At 39.0% G+C, this 26,284-nt stretch overlaps 1 protein-coding gene across 5 annotated transcripts in view; it reads right to left on the bottom strand.

The window, feature by feature from the left end:
* CARMIL1 (capping protein regulator and myosin 1 linker 1) overlaps positions 1–26,284 on the bottom strand; it is a 280,855-nt gene that overhangs the window by 90,289 nt on the left and 164,282 nt on the right. For all 5 annotated transcript variants that reach the window (XM_010974227.3, XM_010974228.3, XM_010974229.2 and 2 more), the window contains 8 exons: positions 21,449–21,552; positions 18,856–18,933; positions 18,640–18,716; positions 15,601–15,705; positions 10,179–10,248; positions 1,556–1,637; positions 687–786; positions 529–583 (listed from right to left, as the gene is read on the bottom strand). In XM_010974227.3, the coding sequence (XP_010972529.2) occupies positions 529–583; positions 687–786; positions 1,556–1,637; positions 10,179–10,248; positions 15,601–15,705; positions 18,640–18,716; positions 18,856–18,933; positions 21,449–21,552 (671 nt within the window). The remainder of the gene's footprint in view (positions 1–528; positions 584–686; positions 787–1,555; positions 1,638–10,178; positions 10,249–15,600; positions 15,706–18,639; positions 18,717–18,855; positions 18,934–21,448; positions 21,553–26,284) is intronic.

Genomic DNA, 26,284 nt, shown 5'->3' with positions numbered 1-26,284 from the left:
AAATTAGCAATATGCTGTTTCTCAGCATGATATAAGGTTATAAAGTCAACTAGGTAGTAAAAATTCATGCTTGCAGACTAGTGTATTAGCTGAAGCTAGAAGTAGTAAGGTTTATTAAAAGATGGGCTTAGGAGTCAATGCATACTTCTTTTCATATATTAGTTACAATCTTTCTTTAATGAACTGAATGAAGTAAAGAGTAAGTAAATTTTAAATACATTCTACAACTGTACTAAGGCATAAATATTCACTGCATTTAAAAATAGTAACAATAATAGAAAATGTATGTGAGATAAAATTATCTAATAACCTTTAATGAAAAGAATATGAAAACAAATAAATGTATATATATATATGCATGACTGGGACATTATGCTGTACACCAGAAATTGACACCTTGTAATGGACTATACTTTAATTAAAAATAAATAAGTAAATAAGCCTATTAGCAACAGCCTAGTAGACATAATTAGTAAGAAAGGCAACAAACAAAAGATCTCAGGGAAAAGTATTAAAACTGATACTCACTGATTCTTCATCTTGAATCATCTGCACTAAGTTGTCCAACACAGGTGTCAGATTTCTAAAGAGATTTTAAAGATGTGGACAGTGGAATCAAATCAAAAGCTTTCAGGAGGCTGGTTATTTTCATCATTGTCATATAAAGAAAAATTCAAAACTCTTACTTGGATTTCATATTATTAAAATTTTTGCCTAATGCCAGGTGTTGTATTGATCTGTTTTTACTGAGCCACACTATTAAGGTAGACAGGTCAGATTCTAAACCTGGAAACAATCAGAGTAAATGGAGAATCAAAACACATGTAGATAAACAAATTCTCAGCTGGAACGCAATTAAACAAAGGCACAATGCAGTTGGATGATTTTCCGTACTGTCCTGAGAGCCCTGGGATTCTAATCGTTTCTTTTCCAAAGGAACTTTTTGTTCTCTGTTCATGTCCTATTATTTCACAGGGAGAAATTCATTCTCTACAAAGACTTAACCAAATCTCTTACGCAATCAGTGGCTACATAAAGTCAGCAAGGAACAGCGAGGCATAATAGCAAAAATTTTCATCTCTCCCCATCACTTTGTGAGAGAAGATGCCGACGTCCTGTTCACTAGGAGGTAACTGCAGTTAAGGTTCCCTGTCTAAATTTAACAGTTCATACTCACCTGCTACTATCATCAGCAGAAATGAAGCTAGTGAAACATGCTTCTGAATAAATAAACAAGGCCTCAGTTTTATTACTAGCAAGAATGCAAAAGGCTGGACTCAGATCTTTATCAATGTATTGGTGGTCTTATTTTTTTTAACTGAATTTGTTTTACTGCACAAACCCTGCATTTTTAGCCATGGGCTCAACTTACTAAGACTGGCACAGAATTATTCCATAAATAAACTCTGTTAAGTTAAAAAGTCCTATTAGTCAAGAAGTGAAATAAAAATTTTATGAAGGTGTCATCTAGATGGGGTTAGAAGATTATTTTCCCTTTACTCACTTGATTGAAATAATATTTCTATTTTTTTTTCTTCTCCAACTTCTGACTTACCATTATCGGAGATGTCTAGGCTGGTGATGTTGTGAATTTCGGCAATGCAGCCTTCTAATACTTGAGCACCTCCAGATCTCAGCTAGAGAAACACAAACCAAACACAGGGTAAAGTGGTCACCTATTGGAGGGATAACCGAAAAATTAAAAACAGAAGATACAGTCTTAGATGTAGTCCCAAAGAAAAAGTGAAAACTTATCAATTCCAAAAAAGCTATCATCAGTGGTAAAGAGCCAGTCACTAGTTATTATGTGGTTTCCCAAATCAGAGAAGACTGCGAATCATTGGAAAAAGATACTCCCATCACCCCACTCCCATCACCACTGGCAAGACAGTCTCCGTCAACCCACAAGAATATTCTTCACTTCTGACTTTTGGAAACCCAATGAATCCCTTTTATACATGAGAAACTGCTACTGGTTTCTTTGATTATTACAGATTTCTGGGTATAACTCTCCATCAAGTAACAGCAAAACAACCAAAAGAGACAATAAAGACTTCACTCTGAACGTCAATCACTGCCAAGAAGGACCCATCCCTAACTGTTCTATAGCAATGGTGTGAGGTCTCACTATTATAAAGCAGGAGTAAACATCTGAAAGTGATTGCAAAATGATTTGTACAAACTCACTGAGCCACTGAAGAGAAATATGTTATGTTAATCTAAGTATTACTATCATGGCTGGCTCATAGCAAAACTAAGGACAAATAATTATTCTCATCTCATTACCTCGTTCATTCTAAAGAGAAAGGCAACCTACAAAACCCAATGCTTTTCATCTTTTCCCATAAAACCAAAAATTCCTACTATGTGTAAAACATTGTGCAAGATACCATTTCCCAAGCTGTGGCTCTTTGTTCAGTAAATTTTACTATATAATGACAGAAAAGAAATGATCATTTACTAGGAACCCAGTACATACCAAGGAATGTGGTACACTATTAAGAAAACTAACATTTCTATGAATTTCTATGCCAAATTTATAATACAAGGTGCTCCTTCCTACTTGTTCAGGTTTAGCTGTGAAAATTTCAAGAATTCTCATTTCACTATTTTAGATGCAATATTTCTATGGTACTCTGGACCAAAACCTGCCAATTTCTCTGGCAGCTTGTATGTTAAGCAGAGTTTTGCACAGATCTTAGGGATCGCTTAATTCACGAGTATTTCAGCTCGGATGTTTAAATTCAGCCTTTTCTATTTTTTAAGGTAACAGCAGGTCACTGTGGGCTCTGAACACAGACAGTGAGACACAGAGGCAGACCTCCCTAGGAGGCTGGTCTACACTCTTCAGGGAAACCAAGACCAATCCACTGTACAGCTGAAGGGCTGCTAACCCTGTGTGTGGAGCCCTGGCCAAGAGGGAGCAAGTCCATTTCATGACACATTATTTTCTCGGGTGCTCTCTAGCTTACCCAAATGCCCCATTGAGCCCATCTTACGCCACCACCTCTAGACTGTCGTCAGCACACCCTACTACCCAATGTGAGGACCACGGACTGGGGGTAGTCTGTCAAGTTTGTCACTGAATGCGATTAAGTAAGTATAGAAATTGACTAAATATTTCAGAAACCTTAGTAAGAATAATTTTAGGCTGGGTGCCTCTAATAATAAAAATGGAGGGCTTGTATTTTTTATATCTTTTTAAATCTTTCTAGTAATTCATTTTTATTCCATTTTTGCCAAACTACTGGTTTATGATAGATTGGAAATTAAAAAACTAATGACAACCAGGTTCCTCATGAATAGTTTTGAGAAATACTGCTCCAGGTTGTGAAGAAGTGAATGTATATGTAGGGTCTATCAAAGTGAAAGCAAAAAATAATTTAGGCAAACACTTCAAAGAAACATAAATCATTTTCAGAGCATGAAAAAAATTATGCCTGTGAGGAGATAAAAGTTAAGTGCGTAAGCCTTTACAATTTCATTATTTGCTGTCAGTGATGTCTCTGTTGAGAAGCCAAATTTCTACAAGAAAATCTCTACTTCTTCTTATAGTGTACGGTAAAATTATTCCACTTGTGAAAATGGAAAATAAAGGTGAGATTTCAGTGCTCGATTCTGTTTATTTTACAAATACTCCTGACTGACATTTGTAGCATAAACCCATAACACTAACATTTTCCAATACTAAAGAGTATCAATATTTCCTAATATAGTAATTCATGAAGTACTTACACAGTGGCCAAGCTAAGGAAAGCACAAGGAGAAAAAACAAAAAACGTTATCAGCAGCAAGCAGAGTAAGGACAGACGAGCGAAGTCTCACACCACCACATACCATGTAAAAAAGCACTTCACCTAAAATACATTCCCTACATAAAAATCAAAAACTTAAATAAAAAAACAGCTTATCTTTAGTTACCAAGAACATTCAATTGAATTCACAGGTTATTAGATGCCTAAAATTCCCCCAAAGTGAAAGCTTTCCCAAAACAGTAAGAAGCTTTTCCATTACTGTAAATGAAAATCCTTCTAAATGAGTTTGCATAATTACAGGCTGTGTCTGTATGTATGCATGTAAAACTTGTTTTCAAATAACCCTCATTTGGATCTCACACACTAGCATTATTTAAAAGCAAGATCAAAGAGGAGTAAATGTAACTCAATCACTGAATACTTTTTGAAATGTTAAAAATAAAAGAACATTTCCTTCAAGAGAGAAGTGTCCTCTCACTCAAGGAAGGTAGAACACTTCAGCTGTTACTCATACTTCTAAGTGAATAGTTCTACCTAGTACCCAAATACCCATATTTATCCTCATGGACAAGAAGCAAGGAAAACTAAAATGTAGAAAACTTTGAATAATTCAGTTTCCTTCCCCAAGAACACTTGCCATTTAAAAAGAGGTGGCAAATATTACAGATTTAAATATAAAACAACTCCCCTATTCATCACTTTTTTTAACAGTTAATTTTTTATATTCATTTATTTTTTAATTAATCTTTGGGGGGGTTGAGGTTTTTTAATTTATTTTTAATGGAGGTTCTGGGGCTTGAACCCAGGACATTGTGCATGCTAGGCATGCACTCTACCACTGAGCTATACCCTCCCCCACTCATCACTTTTCTTCTATAGGGGTTCCATTTTTAATAAAAAATAATTTTCTATCCTGGGAAGTTTTCTCACATAAAACTGTGAACACCGGAGGTTTCTCCAAGAACAAAAAATGATTTGAGAAGATCCAGTTCAACATGTCATCTTGCTAGCAAGGTTTGATCCCATAAGGCAATTTAGAACCTAAGAAATACACACACACACACACACACACACACACAAAATTGACCCTTGAACAACTCAGGGGTTGGGGGAGTTAGGAGCATCCAGCCTTCACACAATCAAAAATCCGAGTATAACTTTACAGTTGCCCTTAGTAACCATGGTTCCTTCCCCATGGGATTCAACCAACTACCATGTAGTACCACGTAGGTATTTAGTGAAAAAACTCCATATATGAGTCGACCCATGCAGTTCAAACCCATGATGTACAAGGGTCAACTGTATATACAGTCATTTCCAAGAGAATGGAGATGGTTGCATTTCTAAATAGCTGCAGGTTATTATATGGCTTTATACAACCATCTTGCACTGCAGCGTTTTCCATTTTGCATTCCATGCCCAGCCTGACAGGACAGGGACAGTGAGGGGTGCAGCAATGACTCACAACGCACACAAGCAAATCCGCCTTCTCCCCTCAAAGCTGGCTCAGTGACTATCAAATCAAGTAGAACTGCCTCACAAGTTACCAGTCCCTTGCTGTGAGATCCTCCTCGTTACAAATTTTAGTATCAGATGCTCTTTTTTTTCTACCCATCATCAAAGCACCTTGCAATGAATGTGGAATCGCGTGCAGGAAAATTTTTCTTTAAAAGAACCAACTCCCACATCCAGACATGCAACGAATCCTCAGCTATAATTAGCCTTTGCATTTTCTCTGAAGTCTCAGAGAAATTCCTCTCTCTCGGAAGGAGATTAAGTTTGAAGAATTCGGTGCCAGCACTTATTTCTTCTTCTCTTGAAGGATGACTAGGAAGTAATAAGATCTAAACCCAGGCCAGAATGCATATACTTTGCTCCTTTCAGGCAGAGGGATTCAGGGGGAGAACACTCATGAACACCAACATCACTACTACTATACAAAACAGTCTCCTAATGCTTCCAGAACTAACCTTGAGGGCAGTGGAACACACACACTTCTTTGAACATCTGCACAGACACCAAGTCCTTATGCTTTGAGAGGGAATTAGGATCAGCCATAGGCCATTCAGAGGCAAGTCTGGCCACAGAGGGGCAACACTGCTCTGTATCCAAAATCAGGTGTCCCTATAAATTGATGAGACTAAGTCTTCTTGAAAGATCTAAAATAGCTTTGAAGGTAAACTTTTTTAAAATAATGTTTAGTAAAGGTAGAATAATTTAAGGCTTCTAAATAAAAATTTTTCGAAAAGCCATACTGACCCATGCTGTGATTTCTGACATTGAAAATAAGCCTCCTCTGTGGTAACCCCGTTCCTCCCCAGATAACAGTTCATGTACCCCAGGCTTAGCATCATGTCAAATACTAGCCCTGCAAACTGTCAGTCCGCCCTCCGCAGAATTTCAATCCTCAGTTGGTTTAATCTGTGGATGGGAAACCCGCAGATACGGAAGGACATCTGGATTCACTGAACTCTGCCATCTAATATGAGGGACCTGAGCACCTGCAGATTTTGATGCCTATGGCAGCTGCTGGAACCAGTTCCCGGTGGATACAGTATAAGCCCCATTCCATGGGTGACAAAGCCTGGAAGAAGGGAAACCACCTGACAAGCCAAGTGGCTGAGCCAGGTTCCAAAGGGGGCCTTTTGGATTCCAAAGTGTCTGCCCTTCGCTATGACACTCTTTTGCCTCCCTTGACTACTTTGAGTCATTTTCTAATTTTTTGCAAAGAAAAAAAGATTACTCCTTTTTGGTACCAGAAGACCAAGGGAAAGAAAATGAAACGTTATCACAATTAATATGAAACAGGTTAAGTGTTTTCTCTAAGCACAGAAGTTATCTGTAAATAAGGTTAAATTTCAGTCCTGACTAGGTGAGCCCTCACAGATCAAAAGATTACAGCCCCAAATTTCGGATTTAAGTTTCTAAATAATAATGATGTTTGTGTTGTAGGAAAGCAACTCCATAATTTATAAATATTTGCACGATGCTTTTTTTTTTTCATAGCATGGAGTGTAAATCTCTTTCATTCAAATTGATGAATGTGAAATGCCTCCTTCAGGGCAATACAGAAATAGCCCCCAAATGCGACAAAGATAACTCACCAGGAAAGGTAAACATGAATAGTAAAGAAACCAGTAAATGGTAAAAAAAACAAAATAATTTGCTGAAAGTTATTCTAAGTTTCCTATCTAGACAATTTTAATTCCCACCTCAAGGTTACTTTCTCTCTCCTCCCAATAAACTTAGAAGATGGTCCTTTACTTTCTATGACACCCACATAAACCTGATTTTAAAGTTAATCAGTGGAGAGTAGCTATTTTATAATAAAGTAAGTGATCTATTTATAAATATGAAAAAAGATTTCAGGGTATTTCACCTCCATTCTTTGCTTCCATGATTTGGGTAGACTGTTGTATTTTGAGGCATCTGTAGGGGGCACTGAACACATCAGTACCCACATCCCACTCCCCAGTATTACACCTCAGTTAGACATTTAACTCCTTTCAGATCTGTCAGCCCCTTATCTTGAGTAAGTCAACCCCAAGGAAATGACTTCCCAAGATGATAATGCCATCAGAGTGAAGTTTCATTCCCCACCACCATAAGTGGGGGCATCTATCTGACCATCAAAGAAGGTTAAGTGATGAGTTCGTCCACGGTTTTGACTGGCCTGCTAAGAGCAGAGAAAACTGTGTCTACTGTGGCTGAATAGAGAATGAACAGAAAAAAATACACACATGTATAATTTTAAATTTCCAAGTTAGTGAAAGCTTTTTTTCCAAGAGTATTATATAAACTCTGAAGTACTGATTTAAAGAGTTGTAGTTAATACTCAAGGTGCCAAGCATTCTACACAGATAATATTGTAACTCTAAGGACCTTTATAGGAGAGAGGTTTACTGTATCATGGAGACAAGCAAAGTGAAACCTAGTTAAATCTGGACATCCAGCTTTAAGAGGAAAAAATGTAACAAGACTCTTTAATTTAGAAAAATGATTTTGTGTTTCATTAATTTTCGTGAGCAGCACGTATAATGTGTGACTTTATAAACGTGGCCACCAGGATTGTGATTCAAGCTGTAAGATGGTGGAAGAATGTGGTTTTTTAAGATGGTAGTTTTAAGGGTTCCCCATCTCAGTGGCATCATTTTATAATTCATAAAGGAAAGGCTAAAATGAAGCTGGAATTATCATCACAATAGTGGCCAATCCCACCATCAGATCTGGATTCCTGCCTTAATAAGAAAAAGTTATAAAGGAAGAAGTCTAGCAGCCATTTGTGGAATCATAAAATTGCCAACAGTCTGCCATTTTTGACTTATAAAAATGTCAGTTTTATATGGCTCACTAAATATAACTATTTTTGAAAGTTATTCCCCACAGGCTCACAAAGGAGTTTAAAGAACAAGTTGTATAATAATCTAACAGTGTTCTTCGGACATATGGTGCCTGTCAACTTATTTCAGAAGAAAATGTCTATTCACATAATATTCTAATAACTACCAGTGTTAACAATAATCAGGAGAGCATGCTTTTATTATGACTCTGCCCTTAGTGAGCTGGATTATTTCAATTTCTTTAGACCTCTGTGGGAATCAGATGATCATTGTCCATTCTAGTTTTGATCACAGAATTAAATGAATGAATGTTCCACTGTTAGCAATCATGATCTTTAATCAGGATAGGAAAACATATTGGTCACAGCTAATTCGGTAATTTGACCTAATAGAGCAATCAAGTTTATACCAACTTGCTTTTTTTGATAGAATAACTCTTTCCATCTCCATTCTTCTTACTCCCTCCCTCATAAAAAAGTTTTTATTATTGGCATGCCCTTAACTAAAGTGATAGTAAACAGATAGCTAATTCATATTACCAGAACTGGTATCTATTTTACAGTCTGACTTTATAAATAAAAGAGCACAGATTAACACATGAGAATTTCACAATGCCAGGTTAGGTTTTTAGGGGTTTTCTCTCCCTGCCCCCAAACAAAAACACTAATGATACACACACAGTTGGTGTTCACCTCGACTCAAAATTAATTTTAAAATCCTACAGTAATAATCCAAATTGGATGGTTTCAGACTCGCCAGTTTCTGGAATTTGTAGACAGGTAAAGCATTACTCTTCAATACTTAGTGTTGGCTTGGTTCTTGGCATTTTGTTAGCAGCTATGGGAAACACAAAGCAAAGTAAGACACAAATACTACCCTCCAGAAAGTCATGACCTAGCTGGGAAAGCATACAGGAGCCAATTTAATAACTGTGCAAGAAAGTACTATGTTCTTCAGTGTCCAAGTGCATGTCACCATCATTAAGTATTAGACAATTTGGAAAAAAACACCACCACAAAGGGCTGAAGCAGTCAAGGAAGAAATTCAACAGATACATAAGTAAGACACTTGAACAACCTTTGTAGGTACCAGACACTCTAAGCAGCACATTTCAAAGAAGAGCTCTTTTAAACCTCAAAACAACCCACTGGGAGAGGCACTAACATTGCCTCCATTTTGCAAATGCAGAAATTGAGATGCAGTGAAATCAACTAACTCATCCAGGACTGGACAGCTAGTCATGGCCAAACTCAGATCGAACATTAGAAGTCTGATGCAGGTATGGAGGAGACTAGACTTGAACTAGATCCTCAAAGAGAGGGAGGCCTTGGGGAAGAAGAGGGACATGTCAAGAGTGTTTTGGGAAGAGAACAGTGGGGATAAAGGCCCAGGAGTAGGAATAAAGAGACTTCCACCCCCAGTCCTGAGAAAAGACACCAAGTTCGACATGTTGGGTAAAGTCAGGCTCTGAACAGGCTGGATAGTTGATACCCGGGTATCTTCTTACTAATCTCCACACAAACTTAAAGTTTCAAGACAGTGAAACAGTTCAGGTACCCTCTAAAATGCAGAAGACTTTAGTCTCAGTTCTTCTCTACGTGTTCTTTGATAGAAAGTGTTTAGAGTTGACATAATTTAGAGAAACATTTTGATTTTCCTTTTTTAAATCAAAGTGTTAAAAAGTAAAATTAATGACAAGCCAGACATTCCCTTTCCCACTCTCCAAATCCAAGCTAGGTTACACACATCTGTCCCCTGCAAGGAAAGCTGTACGGTACGCTTTTCCTGACCGTAAAGCTAGTTGAAACTTTTTAAATCTCAAAGCTTCATCATAAAATACTTAAGCCACTGGAACGAAGAAGGAGGGGAAAGGGTCATTAAAAACACATCTGAGTGCTTTCTGAATGGTGTTCCATGGTTGCTTTTAGATAAAACTTGCAAAATACAGAAGATCAGAAACGTCTACAACGCAGGTTTTTCTGCTTCATTTATACCCTCTAGAATCACACGTTCACACTTTTTCCAGGAAAAAGGCAAAGCAATTTTCAGGCTATTATCTATCACAGTCCAAAGGTGTTCTTACCTCACAGCCGCTGAGATCAAGAGAGACCCCCTTCAAGTTATGATTACAAGCCAGGCCCAATAACAGCGCTCTGAGGGGAGGAAACACACATGCATTAGATAAAAATTTCACACGTTGCACTGAAAATTTCTAAGTACACCGGATAAAGCCCAGACAAAGAGGGACGCCTTTTCTAAATCATAGGTCAAGAACCATCTCACTTCTTAACATGCCAACTGCATTTCTGCCGACCAACAGTGGTGACAAAAATGACATGGCAACATTCTTCTGTTTGGCACAGAGCAGGTCCATCACAGATGTAAAACCCGACAGGATTGCTATTCCTATGCAAATAAGCCAACAGGGTCCCTAACTGCACACTGAAATTAAACTGTGTTCATTACAGTTAAATTCCCACCTGCATCTGCTTGAGAACACCTTTAATAATGTTTAGAACATTATTAGGCAATTGTTATTTGAGTAGCAAAGTAAAGCTAGTTTTCTCTACTGAATATGTAACTGAGGAAGGCAGGCTCCAGAAGATTCCAGGATGGGAAATTATATCTAGACGAGTTTATTACAGGACTGACAGCAGTGGGATGGGTGAGGGTGTAACAACACGGGAGATGAGACTCAAGTCTGGAGTTTAAGGGCAGGATCCCGCCTGTCTATCCAATTACTGGCTGGTCCCAGGATCAACCCCATCACTGCTCTGCAAAGGAATTTTCTTATCTGCATATCGAGGAGACTGGGCTACTCAGACGGATCTCATCTCTAAGAATATGAATCAATTTCACTTTCACAAGTCAGTTCTATGAAGTTCAACATCACTGAAGAGGCTTGAAACAAAAATTTCACAGGTGTACCCACATCCATTACATTCCACCAAAAGGACCAAAGACCCTCAACTAGGTGCTGTGAGGAGAGCATGAGAGGATTTGTGCAAATAACCGTAATACAAGGCAGACAATCGTAAATACAAGAGAGCGGAAGGAAGACACCTGTCACCTGGGGGTGGGATGACTTGTTCTCAACATTCCCAGGAAAAGCACCTCTGCCCGGCATTCTCCAAAAACCTCCCAGGGTAAGGGGGAGGTGGGAAGGTAGGGGATTATTTCATGCCAAAGTCTCGGAGATTCTCCTCTTCCAGTGAGTCTCTGGCCTCATCCACGGAGAGAGAACTCCTGAGCTGGGCAGAGCACAAGAGCGTGGCTGCTTCTACTACAAACCGCACCCCTGTCAGCAAGGAGGCTGCAGGGAAGGGCGTTTCTCTTCCTTCCTTTAATCCAGTTCCAAAGGTTGGGCATATCTCACCTGTGTGCATGGCTCTGTTCAATTACTTATTAAAGCGTTGCTCTTCCCCTTAAAAAAGTGCCTTTTCACCCTTTCTTTCTTGGGGGCAGTATTGAGCCACTGAAAGCTCTTGGTACTGAGAACCAAAAGGCCAGTCCCCAGGTCCCTAACTCTCTTACTGACCACGGAGTGGGGGTGGGCTTAAGCACTTCATCTTTTCTCTCTGGGTCTCTAGCTCTCATCTAAAAAATGACAGTTAGGACAGTACCAAAGAAGTCCCTTGATTTGTAAGTTTTAAGTTTCTAGGATTTAGCCACAGATTTTAACATTGTATTTTTATAATACTTAGACAGAGGAAAAATTCTTTTTACTTTTCTGATGTGTAGATTAAGGCCAAGGAAATAAATAGGCATCCTTTCAGATACCTAACTGTAGAAGGTCAGTGATTAAGAGGTAATGACTCATGAGACAAGGAAATAGAAATAACCCACAGGAACTGCCCCTAGTAAAACAAAACAAAACAGAACAACAAAGCATCGAAGGCACAGGAGGGAAACTTTATCACAAGGTGTGTTGTTTCTTTTAAACTACTGTAAACTGCCTTGGCAATCTGACCCTCAATCATTAGGGCCAAACTGCTTAAGAAAAGAATTTGCATTTCATTTCCCCAGTTCTGGATATGCAATGCTAGTTTTAATTTTGGAGTAGCACACCCCTCCATTTTAAAAGCTTTATTTAAAATACTTGGCCAGGGCTATGGGGTCTGGGAGAAGGGGACGACGTGGCAGGGAGGGAGGCGGGCACAGGGAAGAGGAGGTGAAAGAGTAAGAATGAGCAGTAAATGCGGGCTCGCGCCTCTCTCTGAGTGACGCTGGAGCAGGCAGCATCCTTGGGACACGCAAGAACACTGTTCCGGAAATTTTAGGAAACACTAAGGAACAGTGTCACCATGTTCATTAAAACCCCTGGAACTACTTTAAAATAGATGGAAAAGAGCCTCCAAGGAAAAACACAACTCTGAAATAACCAATTCTGTTCTTTGTGTTGCTTTTGAAGAACCCAAATTAAGTGGGGGACTTCTGTAAACTACTTAGTGTTACTCTCAAAAGAAGTTGCATTTCGTTGGCTTATTCTCTTACAGCTACTGATCTCAACTCTTTAAAAATGAGGGTCTCCCTCTGGCCCTCTGGGTGCATTGGGATGTGACGTGGGTTTAGGAACAGGGCTGAGCCGGTGTCCCCTGCTGACAGAGGTGGAGGCTGCAGTGCACCTCCCAGAGTCCCCGCAGCCATCAGTCCCATTTTGGAACTGTCTCAGCTGAAGAAAAGTGCCTCGTCCAAGGTCACATCAGCTTTCAGGGGCAGCCTGTATCCAAGGACTGGTCAACACAGGGGTACAAAGGCCCAGCCTCCCGCCCCCAACTCAGGACAGCTCTGTGAAGGGCCACTCCAGCTACCAAGCTCCCATTGGGTCCACTGACCCCTTCACCGTAACGGCCCCAGTTCAATTTCCCCTCTGTCCTATCCTGCTGTCCTCCTGCCTCCCACTCCGGAGGCAGGATTCCAAGAGCCTTTCCTCATAAGTGTCCCACGTGCTAAGCTCCGTCTCCGAGTTGGTTTCCCAGAAAATCCAACCTGCGACAGGGACTTTTGACAAATTACTTATCTTTGAGCTTCCATTTCCTCAGCCATAAAATAGGGACAATGATACCTCCCCGCTGCTGTTGTCAACACTGCGGGTGACGGTTTGTGCGTTAGCACCCGGTTCTGCATCTCACTCAGGGCAGCGCTTTCCAGTCCCATCCAGCCCTCACCCCCTCACAGGTAAACCCAAGCACCTCTGTTTGTTATATCTTTTCACATTACGGAATCACATTAAATGCACATATGGAACACTGTTTACAGAAAAACAGTAACAGCCACAAAGCTTTTTCCCTCACATTAAAATTTTTACTGAGTAACCACAGACCTGAAGAGACTATATGCATACCTCTTCTTACTACACTTCCCAGATACTGCTTTTTTTTTTTTTTTTAACAAATTGAAGGTTTGTGGCCTTCCTGGATTGAGCAAGTCTGTTGTTTTTTTTTTTGAGTCTAGTCAGTTTACAATGTTGTGTCAATTTCTGGTGTACAGCACGATGCTTCAGTCATTCATGAACATATATGTATCAACGAGCAAGTCTTTTGATGCCATTTTTTCAACAGCATTTGCTCACTTCATGTCTCCAAGTCATATGTGGGTAATTCTCACAATATTTCAAACCCTCCACCAGCAAAAAACATCATGACTTGCTGAAGGCTCAGCTGATGGTTAACTTTTTTTTTTTTTTTAGCAATAAAGTGTTTTTCATTTAAGATATATACATTTTTCTGGACATAATGCTATTGCACACTTAATAAACTACAGTATAGTGTATACCTAACTTTTATATGCACCGGGAAACCAAAAATTTTGTGTGACTTGCTTTATTACAATATTCACTTTATTGTAGTGGTCTGGAACCAAACTGGGAAACTCTGAGGGCTGCCTGTACTGATTTAACATTACTGAACAGTCACATAAATAACAACAGGTCACAAGATTTAACACCAACAAAATAACTTTTAAGTATACATATTTACAAGTCTGTATCTATAATAAAGTACAGTAAATCCAACGTTGTGGTGAGCATTACTCTATAAAATCAACTGCACTAAATGAATGAGGAACTACACTGTATTTTACAGGAATCCACAGTATTCAAAGTCTTAGAATACCACGTACCTATCGCTAAAACTACTTTGAATATTCTAATCTACCGCTGATACACTATGAGGGCAAAGATCAAGTCTGGTTTTGCTTTCCCACTGCACTCCTGGTATCCAGCCCATTGTAAATGCTCAATGAGTACCAGCTGAATGAATGAATAAGTAAATGAGTGTGGTTAAATTATAACGGATCCCCTTCAGAATACTGATTCTGATAGCTTTATTAATATCCATACAAACTATGTGCAGCTGTTACATTTAGAGATCTCTAATATACAGATTCAATGTTGTTGTTTTTTAAAAGGCTTGTTATAACATCAAGTTTTTTTGTTTGTTCGTTTTTAGCACTTAGCTGAATCCATATTCTTAAAGGTATCGATGGTTTTAGTGATATGGTACTTCGTGGAATACTGTAATCAAGAATGTCACACCTCTCAAAAAGAAAAAAGAAAAGGCAATTTACAAATTAGATGATTAATTCTCCAGTAAAACGAATAGCAGACATTGATTTTAACATTTCATACAAATTACAAGGGAAAAATTAAAGCTGATTTACATTTAATGTCAGCTGGGGAAAGAGAAATCTGCATACATTTGAACATACCTGACAATGTACATATTCATAACTACTTGAAAATGAGTTCTTTTGACTCAGAGAGAATTAGATTCTATAGCCCTTTTGATTACCTCTGACAATGGTGAACAGAAATTCCAGGATAACAAATTATTCTAAGTTCAACTTTGTGGGGGAAGACATAGCTCAGTGGTAGAGCATGTGCTTAGCATGCATGAGGTCCTGGGTTCATCCCCTAGTATAATCAATCAATAAACCTAATCCCCTCCCAAAATTTTTTTTTAATTTAAAAAAATTAAAAGCTCAACCTCACCACTACACCTACACTGGGGATCTTAACCTGCAACATAAGTTGGCTGCCAAGTAAAAATACCAAACAGATAGATATCTAGGTAATTTAGAAACCAAAGCACCGAAAAAAATGGTTCTAGTGCACACACGTGTGTACAGAGTTTGATTAACACTGCTAGTAGAAATATTTAGAACTAATAGACTTTAAAACACACACACAAGTTCATACCCAAAAAGAACTAAACAGAGGTCAATAGAAAGGCAATGGTACCTGGGAGCACAACTTTTATAGATCAATGAGCACTGCCAAGGTCACGAACCAAGAAAGATTTTTTTTTTCATAGAAGATGCAATAATATCAATAGTGCACAATGTACTCAAAAAGAATCTGATTTCTTTTTGTGCCCCAAAGTAAAAAGGCATTTTCATCTGCCTTGTCTGTTTTAGAATTGTATGCCTCTTCCCCTTCCCCAAAGCACATTCATAATAACAAACTGAACTTTAAAAGCACTGGAGAAAACGAATTAACCACTCACTTTAAGGGCTCGGGAGACAGTTTTGTGCCTGAAAGGTTGATGTGCATCAGAGCCAGAGAACTACTAAAAAACTGCTTGAAAGATGGGGGTACTTCTTTTCCTTTCCTGAAAAATAAAAACAGGAGAGTCATCCTGGCAGTTAAACCTCCATCTCAGCATCCCACTTCCAAACTGGCAAAATCATTCATTGCTTATTCAGACACTGTGAAATAATCCATCAATCGGTTATATCTTCAGCAGAAATTTACAGGTAAAAAGAAGATGTCTGAGTTAAATAAATAAATTCAATATACTTGAAGGAATGATGTAAGAGAAGTTAAGAAATCTCATTAAGTCCTTTAAACATTTTATTCCTATTCTTGTAGTCAAGAAATTTGCTTTCTACCTCCTGATCTTTAGGAAACTCCATGTGCAGATTTTTAAGAAATAAGAAATTAAAGACAATATACCTTTCTTACCAATTTAAAGAGCCATCCCGCTGGGTGGCATTGGATTGCTGAAGGTGGCCTTCTGCACTGGGCAATATTTCTAGATGTAGCATGTCTCAGATGCAACAAGATTGTGACCTGCTGTCAAGTCTGACTGGTATGAAATCTGGATGACAAATATCCTGTTCGGCTCTTGTATCCAAAGCACACATCTAATTATTTCAGGCCAAATATTAGAATGCAGACAAAACTTCAAAAGGAAATGGCTATAACCTCCAAATATGTCCTTTGCTACTGCAGTGGGAAGTAAGTGGATCAAATCACACAACTCTACAAGAAGGCAGAGTCAGCACCACTCTATGGGGGTTTAAGGAAAACAAGATTCCAGGGTCAAAATTAGAATATGAATGCTTTGTTTGTTTTGTTCTAACTGGCAGAACTGTTGGGAGGACTGAGTAATTAAAGTACTTAGCCTGATGTATAGTAAACACTCATTTAATACAGTTATTCATATTCTGTGGAGGGAGCCACAGAATCTCAGGGCAGAGGCTAACCAAGCCGTCTAGCCCACCCACAGAATATTCAACAATATTTTACATACAGAGGTCTAGGCAACCTGTCAGTATTTTTAAAATGAGACAACTTCAGCCTATTTGAGAAGAAACAGCTCAGCAACCAGAATCTCTATTTGAGAGGATGAAAAACAAATTTAAGAGGAAAGAGAATTCTGGTAGAATATATATTAGATGTTTCAAACAACCCTGGTTCCATATAGTAGAATGATATCTGCTTGTATCCGCCTGTTCATTTTCTGATGAGCAAATGTGGTTAAATTATTCTTTGAATATAGTTTTCTTCCTGCTACTTTGTCTTGGTGCCCAGCGTTCCAATGTTCCCCGGTAATTCACCGCCCCTTTCCGAGGGAGGGTGATACTTCATCTCACCAACAGCAGGCCTGGCCACACAAGTCCATTTAGCCAACAGGCTGTGAGTAGAAACGATGTTCGTGACTTTCAGAGAGAAGTCTGACCTACCAGCATGTGCGCTACCCTGATTCGTTCTCCTCTGCTATGCGACTGTCAACATTCTAGAGATTGCTCTGCCTCCCAGAGTGAAGTTGATGTGGCCAGCCCATAAGCGACATGTCACAAAATCTTGTTGCTAGAAGCTATGGAGAGGGTGGTGAGTTGGAGGGATCATTTGTTACTGGAACAACCTGACCTCTCCTAACTGCTACACTTAGAAATGATCTGTGAACAAAAGTATGAATAGCCTGGCTAACAATCCACAGCTCAGTGTAAATGTAGCAGTTTTGACTTAATTACCAAGGGCTTTCTATGATTATATCTAGGTAAGGTCCTGGGTATTGAACAATTTAATCACAATCTTTCATTTGGAAGACAAGGCAATTTGTTAGCACAATTCTGCTCCATAAGTTTAATAGCTCAACTGAAGATCGGTCATAACAGAATTCACAGTATTACGAACTCAAAAGAGCTAATGAGATAAAAATCCACATAGTCTATGATATCATTTCTAACCCAGTTCCTTAGTCAATTCCAGCTCCACCAAAGCATGGCTTCATAAGCTACCTTCCAGTACATGAACTGACTGGTGGTCAACTTAATACCCTCTAAGGCCTTCAAAATAACGTATCTTAGAAAACACTCAATTTCTCCCACCACTGTATCTCCTACATTAGGCACTCTCCGGTCATATCCTATTGAGGTATCTGTAGCATATTTTTGCTACTGTAAAGATTTACATCACTGTTGAAGTAATGGATCACGAGTACTTTAAAATATAGAATAACTCATTTATGAGGCATAATTGTAGAATAAAGCTGCTGAAATCTGAGTTTTCCAAACAAGTGACTCTTACTCTCTGAATATGTAAAGCTTTTAAAAAGTTAACCAATTAAAAAAAGGAGATGTTTATAGTATTAAACAATCCTCCATGTTATTAAAGAGCATATAATGACTAAAACATCGTTTACGACTTGCAGTAATAATTACGAATGCTAAGGGTTGAGCATTAGATGGTCCCAGAACTCCACACTTACACAACCCACGTCCTTCTCATAATTCTTCTGCATTCTCCCATTCTAAGTTGCTGCGTGTGTGTGAATACTTGTTGCTTCTAATCTACTGCCTGACTTCACAAACAATTCTAAGTCAGGAAGGGAGGAGTGAGGTACTTAGGCTGGTCCTCCACTTCCACAAATTAAAACGCATCAGCTTTGGGATGACTGCTACTCTGTTTCCCGGAGACAGTTGATACTTACTTCAAAGGGCTTTACTGAGAAACACCTATAGACCCCTCTAGAAGGGTTTTAAAGATATTAAGAGAATGCCTGTCCACGTAGGAGGAATAGCACATTACTATATAATTCATACAGGTAGGCTGGAGTTACTGATGTGAACAATGACCTGCAATGAAAAAAGATATAACAAAAACTTGAACTTTCAAGACCTAATATTCATAGATAACGGTTTAACACCATCTCCTTCTTTCATGCACAACGTTCACCCTTTATCGCCCTGTTTTCATCTCACTACAAATTTCTCTGAGAGAAAGATACTCCGAGACGAGAGCCAGAATGGATGCATACCGGTGAGAAAAGACAGTTCTGGAGAGATTGAGCACAGCTAAGTACTGAAGGCATCCACGGAGGAGGGCTCGACAGACCTGAGAAAGAAACGAGGCACTCTTATTTTCAAATATTTCTAGGACTAAGGGAAAATTTTATGGGAGAGAAAGTCCCTTGTTTGCCATCTAAATAGCTGTTCCGAGACCACCCCCCAAAGCAATACAAAAAAAATATTACCATGTCCAGGGAACATTCTGTATTAGATAAATCCAGGTGAGCAATGGCATTTGGCTGGGCCAAAAAACTGTACATGGACTTGAAATAAAAAACAAAAACCAAACATATTAGGATCCAGAAACACACATGCACACACGCGCCTGTGTGTGCACACGATGCAGTTAATATTTTAAAATAAAGTTGCCTATATCCTCCCAGGATCATTCTCTGCTCTTCCCAAGGGGATTAGCAGAATTTCCTGTCATTCCATTCCCTTCCCTGAGAGCAAAACTCCAAAGATTATTTTAAATTTTGTTTAAGTTAAAAAGAGGCCAAATGGAGTCTTGGCTATTAGATCCCCTTTTTGTTAACATATGACTTGGTTTTCCTGATTAGCTCCATTTTCATTATACAGTTTTGGGACAGTGCTAATTAATTTTAACTGCTAAGACTGAAATCCTACCTGAATTGCAGTCACCCTATCAAAATGCCAATCACTTCTGAAACTGCTCAAGGAGCCACTAATATGAATTTGAACCACAGGATGGTGGTCTCAGGCTATATTCTCTTCAGTGCAACAAGATCATTTTTCAAGCCTACTTTCAAAATCTAACAAGAAAGGCAATACTACTAGGGTTTGGTTTTGTTCAGGTTCTTTTTTTGGGGGGGTGTTAATTAGGTTTATTTTATTTATTTACTTATGTGTTTTTTTAATGGAGGTACTAGGGGTTGAACCCAGGACCTCATGCATGCTAAACACACACTCTACCACTGAGCTATACCCTCCCCACTCCTAGATTTTTTTACATCTCACTTATAGTAAGACACTTGTTTCCAGGGGTTCTCAATGCCTCAACTACCCCTCATGCCCCTGCAAGCTATCAAAACAATAAAATTAATAACTCTGTTGTTCTTAAATTGTCCTGTGTGAGTAGCAGCTGCCAGCATCCACCAGTAACAAACTAAGTCCAAGCTCCTGGCACAGGGCAAATAGCTAAATTCTGCTCTGCTTCACTGGATGCCATGAGATACTTGCAAAAACAAACCAGCTTACGCTGAGATGTTCTAGTCCTTAGCAAAGACACCTAAGTGTAGCAGCTTTGCTATAGATGTTTGAGAAAGCTCCTCTTCAGCCAGGAATTCAAAAGAGTTAAAGATGAGTCTGGAAACACTTCAGAATAACTAGACACACAGAACGTACTATATTCTGAAAAGTTCTGATTCAGAAAAATAATTTTGTTCTCACTTAATGAAAATCGGATTCTGTCTTTGCCTGGCACTGTGATTTTATTCTGGCCACCAGCAGGGGGCGCTCTAATCACCCTTGGGCAGTGACCAGACCCTACAGCCAACACTTCTCCAGCGGGCCCTGCTAGGCTTCTCTCCCAAAAGGCACGGGGCTGAGTACACCCCTCCCTGCACCTGCTGAAGGACTCCTGGAACCTCAGCCTGTCCGGGGCTGGAAGCCTGGCCTTATCATTCCCCTTCCCCCTTCCCCAGGGACAAGCTGGGACAAGACTCCTGGCCGGCTACTTTGCTGTCTTGGGTACCTTTAAGGCCCCTCTTTCAGTGGCCTTATAATTAAATCTTCAGGCTCTTATATCCTTCTCCCTATTCTGTCACTGTAACGTTTTGGTGGTTTCCCATCAGACTCCTTGTTTCATATTGGGAAGGAGCAGATTTATGAGTCATCAGTGAAGATGACAGCCACCATTGGACAACGCATTGAAAAAGTCATGGCACAGCAGGAAGCAAGTATTATGTAAACGAGTTCAAGTGTAAGGGCTGTGGCAACATTCCCTGTCTTACAAGGGAAGTAAAACCAGAAGAGAAATGAGAATAAATTTCAGTGAGTTTTTCAGTCCCATGAAGCAACAGAATGTAAATGACAGTCTTTTGAAGGAATTCATGTGCTGTAGGCCCTGCTGGTAAGGGAGTATTTCTTCTAAATTCTACCCTGGTGACCAGAGGGGACCATTCATCCCATGTGGTGATGAGATCATACCTAACTCACTCTATCAGTAAGCCAAACATTTTTATTACTGATTCAGCTGCATGAAGAATCTTGTTATAACTGAAGGGAGACTGTTTGCCTTCACCCTCAAACCTTCAAGACTGGCCCCAGCTGATTCCTAACCCTCCCCTCTCTCTATTGTATTCATGGAATATGGGGCTAAAGTGAATCCCAATATCCCCTTTCAATCACAAGCTACTTAAAAAAAAAAAAAAAAAAAAAAAAAAAACCACCAGTCTTCCTACAATACTATTCCATGAAGAAATAATTCACTTTATGTTTCCAATCTTTCTTATCAGGCAAAGTTAACAGGTGCAATACTGTTTTGAAATGAAAACAAAATATTCCTTCAGAAAAAGTATTGTCAAAAAGAATTTAAACTTGAACAACCTTAAGTGAGGAAGAAAAAAAATCTATGTGACAGACTACATTTAATGAAGGAAGTCTCTAAAATACTTCATCATCTCATAAGTCAACGATTTTAAGGGGTCATGATGAGGGAGGTGTGGGAAAGTACGTCACAAAGTCCTGTTTAGAAATTAATCCAGGCTGATTAAGTCCAGCTTCTTTGAAGAAGGCAGTAAGGAAAAGAAAACCTACCGAGAGGTCATCTCCGCGAAGGATGTTCCCTGAGAGGTCCAGATGGGTAAGGGTGGTGGCGGTCAACGGGTTGGCACTGAGTGACTGAAAAAGGCTGTTCACCCCTGCAACATCGAGAACATCCAGGCTCAACTGCTACTCCAGGGAACAAAATCAGGTTTGTGAGTTTCTATGAATGGTCCAGCTACCCCACCAAATTGCAGGACTGAGGTTAACCGTAAGCACCATCCCCAAAAGGTCTTCTGACATCTGCTCAGGAAGAACAGGTGAGTCACAGACACAACCAACTCACTGAGTAGGAGAAAGAAATGGAATCAACTTCATTTTGCTCCACTTCTAAGGATGCAGCCAGAAAGGATTCCACTTTGAAGTCTTAGAATGATGCAAGCAATTGAACTGATCATTTTTATCCTCCTCTTAATCCTGCCAGGTGATTCTTGACTCAGTGTACAGTATTTAAATGACACAGATGTAAATTCAGATACTTAAGTCTATTGAAAGTACCTGGAAGTTAATATAGGAATGTGCTCCTCTACTTACTGTATTACAGTCCAAGCCAGAATTTAGACTGAAATGGATTTTTACAAAGAGTGAAATAGATAAACAAGACTATATTGTATAGCAGAGGGAAATATACACAAGATCTTGTAGCTTACAGAGGAAAAAAATGTGACAATGAACATATGTATGTTCATGTATAACTGAAAAATTGTGCTCTACACTGGAATTTGACACATTGTAAAATGACTGTAACTCAATAATAAAAATGTTTTAAAAAAAACAAAGAGTGAGAAAATCATCTGTGCACAATGGAAGAAGCAATCAAAGGGAAAATAATTAACACTCTAGGCACTTTTTGTATACATAACACAAAGGGCTCAAGTTCAAGTCAACTGAAACAAACTGATAATATCACCTCAAAAAACAACAAATAAACACATGAGGAGGGTGAGATTGTTCTGTGAAAAGAGAGGTATGCTCTTCAGGACCCTGTTAGTCTGGACCCCGTGGTGGGTAGATTTTCATCAGGCCACTTCAGAATGGAAGCCCAGAGGAGGCTGGCCCCTCACTGGTACACACAACATCACTTATGGTTATTCTTAAGATGACAGAGATATGGGATTTTGCAAAGCTCTTCATGTCCATGGCTCTAAATTGTGTATTTTGGAAATACGGCTGTTTTAAATTGGGTATACTTTTATAAATCATTTTGTTTTTGTTTTTCAGTAAAATTCTTCTTGAAAATCCCAACCTATCTTAACCATCCTAAAGGGAAACAGGGTTTTTTTTTTTTTTTTTTTTGTCCCCACTTGGACAGAGCCTTGGGCAGGATAAGGGATGAGGGTCAGGCCAGAACCGGTCACGGCAGCAGGACCCAAGAAGGCACTGCAGGAAAAAAGAAAACAGCTGAGGGTTTGAGGTTTGAGTTCTCTGCTGCGAGTTCAGAGTGTTTCAGGAGTGATACTGAAGGGGTTATTATCTCATCCTCCTCCTTCAGAGTTACAAAGAACCAACTCCAGTGTGTGTCTGATGAAGGTTCCTGAGCTATTTCTCGAGGGTGAGTGTGCATTTGGGTTTGTAGAGAGAAGAATCAGAGGCAGAGAGGGGAAAATATTTTCCTTAAGTACAAGGAAAAATTTTTTGGCTATCAACTTAACATTTATTAAATTGCTCATACCACGTTTACAAAATGCTGGGGCTGGGGAGGTATACATAAGTAAGACCCATTCTTTGCCCTCAAAAAGTTCAAAGACCATCAGGAAAGAAACTAAATACACTCCAGGATGAAAAGCGAATGTTATACAAGGAATATTTATTCAATGCAACAAATCTTTATTTAAAGCCCACTGTATATTAGGTATGGGCTCTGAGACTTACCTAGATACTATCTTACCCTCTAAAAGCCAGTCCAGGGGGAGACACAGAGAGCTGAACAATCACAGCCTAGGGAGTTCAGTACTTGTATCAAAGAGGTAGGAAACAAGAGCTTGGCAATGAAGGAGGTGGAGAGTGGATTAACGACGTTAGATAAAAGGAACTTGCAATGGCCCACAGAAAAGGTCAATTTCTGGAGGTAACATCTATGATTGTTTAAATGACCAGTTTCCTTCAGTTTGTCCTGTTATTGGCTGTATCCATGTATTTTTGTAATGCAATAATTGAGTCCAAGACATATGGGAAACACCAGACTCTCATCAAGAAAATCTTTTGTAAAATTATTTCTTTAGTGAGGTATAACAAAACTCAATAAATAAATTCCAAAATTAGAAGGTGAATTTAGTCTTGATAGCAAAACGCTCCATGGTAAGTGTGGGCACTTGGCAGTTAGCCAACACGTGAAGAGAACTGGGAGGGAAGCATGTTATGCACTCAGCTTCATGCTACTGAAACAGAATGAAGGATTTCCTCCCCCATCTCTTGAGCCCTTATCCACACGAGGTCTGTGTTAATAAGCACACGAATAGCAGGAAATTACAAAAATACAGGATGGAAAAAAATCAGGGCTCTTACAACCAAAACTACACACAGATTTTCATGCTAGTCTTGATTCTGGCTGTCTAGTGATTTTGACCGTTCTTCATATTTATTATTGGAGTGTTTACAGCTGGAAAAAGGTGGTACCAGATGGCCCTGCACTGACATAATCTGGCAACCAGCAGGACATTTACTAGAAATCCAGAAAACTATCACTTAGCTAACATCTGAGGAAGAGAAAGGGTATTTGGAGACAGTGTGGATGTCATGGAGAGATAAAAAAAAAAAATCTGTGTTGAATTATGGAGCCATGGATATAAATGTTTTCATAGAACTAAAATATAAATGTTAGTCAAATTCAGCAAAAGCTTAAAACTGCAATTTAATCTGAGTTATTCTGAATCTGCAAACCTTTCAGATCCTTTGTGACAGTTTGCAAGAATACTAGAATCCTTTAAGAAATCAATTTAAAAAAAAAAAAAAGCAACATTTCAAGATATACATCTTAGAAAGGGCAACTTAAAATTCTTCGGGTCACATGTTATAAAACAATATTAATTCTCAAACACATTTTATTGCAGAGAACAGATAAAAGTGTTGATCTTTATTTGTGAAGGGTGTAGGGAATGCAGGCTGTCCTTACTCAGGAGGAAGCTGAGGAACCCAGCTTTGTCTGGGGAACCTCCCCACTCTCATCACACGAGGAGGGACAGGGACATCAGTGAATGGGGGGGTGCTGAGGTACCTCAAAACCCAAATTTGCCCTCAGGAGGATCAATGATCATCATATCCCTCTATTTGTTTTATAGTAATGAACAAATAAATTTAAATAAATAATCTTTTTTTTAAACTCTACCTTAAAAAAGACTTAGACCTGTGAAACACATGATAAATGACCAAAATTTTAATGTGTGGAGAATTCATATGAATAAAGAAAATAAACTAGCACTGTAAATAGAAGAGTAAGAAAGGAGGGGACCTAGCAGTTTCCTCCAAAAGAAATACAAGTGACCAAGGAACAAGATAGGAAAAGCTGCCTAAGCAGTAACTGAAGAAACTAAAATTAAAGTATCAGAACCCTTGTTGCTGTGCTTGAAAAACAATTTAAAAAGAGAATATGATCCACTGATGGTGAGAGTGTAAAGACAATTGTACAAAATATGTGGAGAACAACTCGACAACAAATATCAGAAAAAGCTTTTAAAAAAATTGTGCCAACTCTGATCTAGCAATTCTACTCACAGGAATTTCTCCTAAGAAGAAACTAACACATGACTGATAATTAGACACAGAAGTCACGTTAGCATTCTTTGCACTACTGAAGAATTTTAAATGATCCAAATGTACAACAGATCATTTAAATAAATTAGGGAATATTTGCATATGCTGGACTATCACAAAGCCATTGAAAGTGATCATGTTTTTACTGACACAAAAGATCACAATTATTACAGGGGTTGGGGGGAAGCTTACGCGATAGTAAGCACACTATAATTGCACATATACATTATGTAAATAAACTATGTACAGGCAGAAAACAGTATGGAAGGATGAGTACCAAACTGTCAACAGTGACAGCCTTGTGATGGTTTGGTACTAGCATTGCAAGTAATTTTTGCTTTCTTAATTATATTTTTCAGTGTCTTCTAAATCTTTACCATTAATATGTAATACACTGATAATCTACAGAAAATGGTTTTTGTAAAACCAACGTGCTGAAATAGAACAGCAAAAACATAAAGGAACCACACTTAGCTTTAAGATCTATAGATGACTGCAGGCATCAGGACAGAAAACACTGCCTCCTGGGGAAATCTTTCCCTTTGGAAAGTTACGTTTATGATTTAATCTTAAACGTGTGGTACAAATGTGTGCAAATAAAACCACAGGATGTATGGAACTAACCCCAATTTCAGACCACTCTTAGTATAACTGTATGGCCAAAAGAAAGTATGACTGGATGGATATAAAATCATTTTTGGACCGCTTTGCTTCATCTACTCATCCATGACACATTCAGTGAGAATTTGCAATGCGCCAGGTGCCAGGGACGCTGCAATGAATGAGGCAAAGCCCTCAGCAGCCAGAAACTCCCAGGCTAGGACACAACTGAAACACACTAAAATACAGGAATTTACCAAGTGCTGTGAAACCCTGAGAAAGGAGCACCGAGTTCTACTGTGCTGGGTGTGGTGAGAGAGGTTTTCTGAGGTTTCAAAAGCACATAAAAACATTACAGAAGAAGCAGCAAGGTGGGGAGGGGGAGCAGCGGGGAGAAGAAAAGGAAGATGGTGATGGGGGGAGGGGTAGCATGCCCCTTTGTGCCAAAAACTACACTGTATGCATATTAACCCATTTAAT

Source organism: Camelus bactrianus, chromosome 20 (assembly GCF_048773025.1).
Source record: "Camelus bactrianus isolate YW-2024 breed Bactrian camel chromosome 20, ASM4877302v1, whole genome shotgun sequence".
Classification (NCBI taxonomy): domain Eukaryota; kingdom Metazoa; phylum Chordata; class Mammalia; order Artiodactyla; family Camelidae; genus Camelus; species Camelus bactrianus.
Note: the sequence above shows the minus strand (reverse complement) of the source record. Positions and strands in the feature narration are given on the sequence as shown.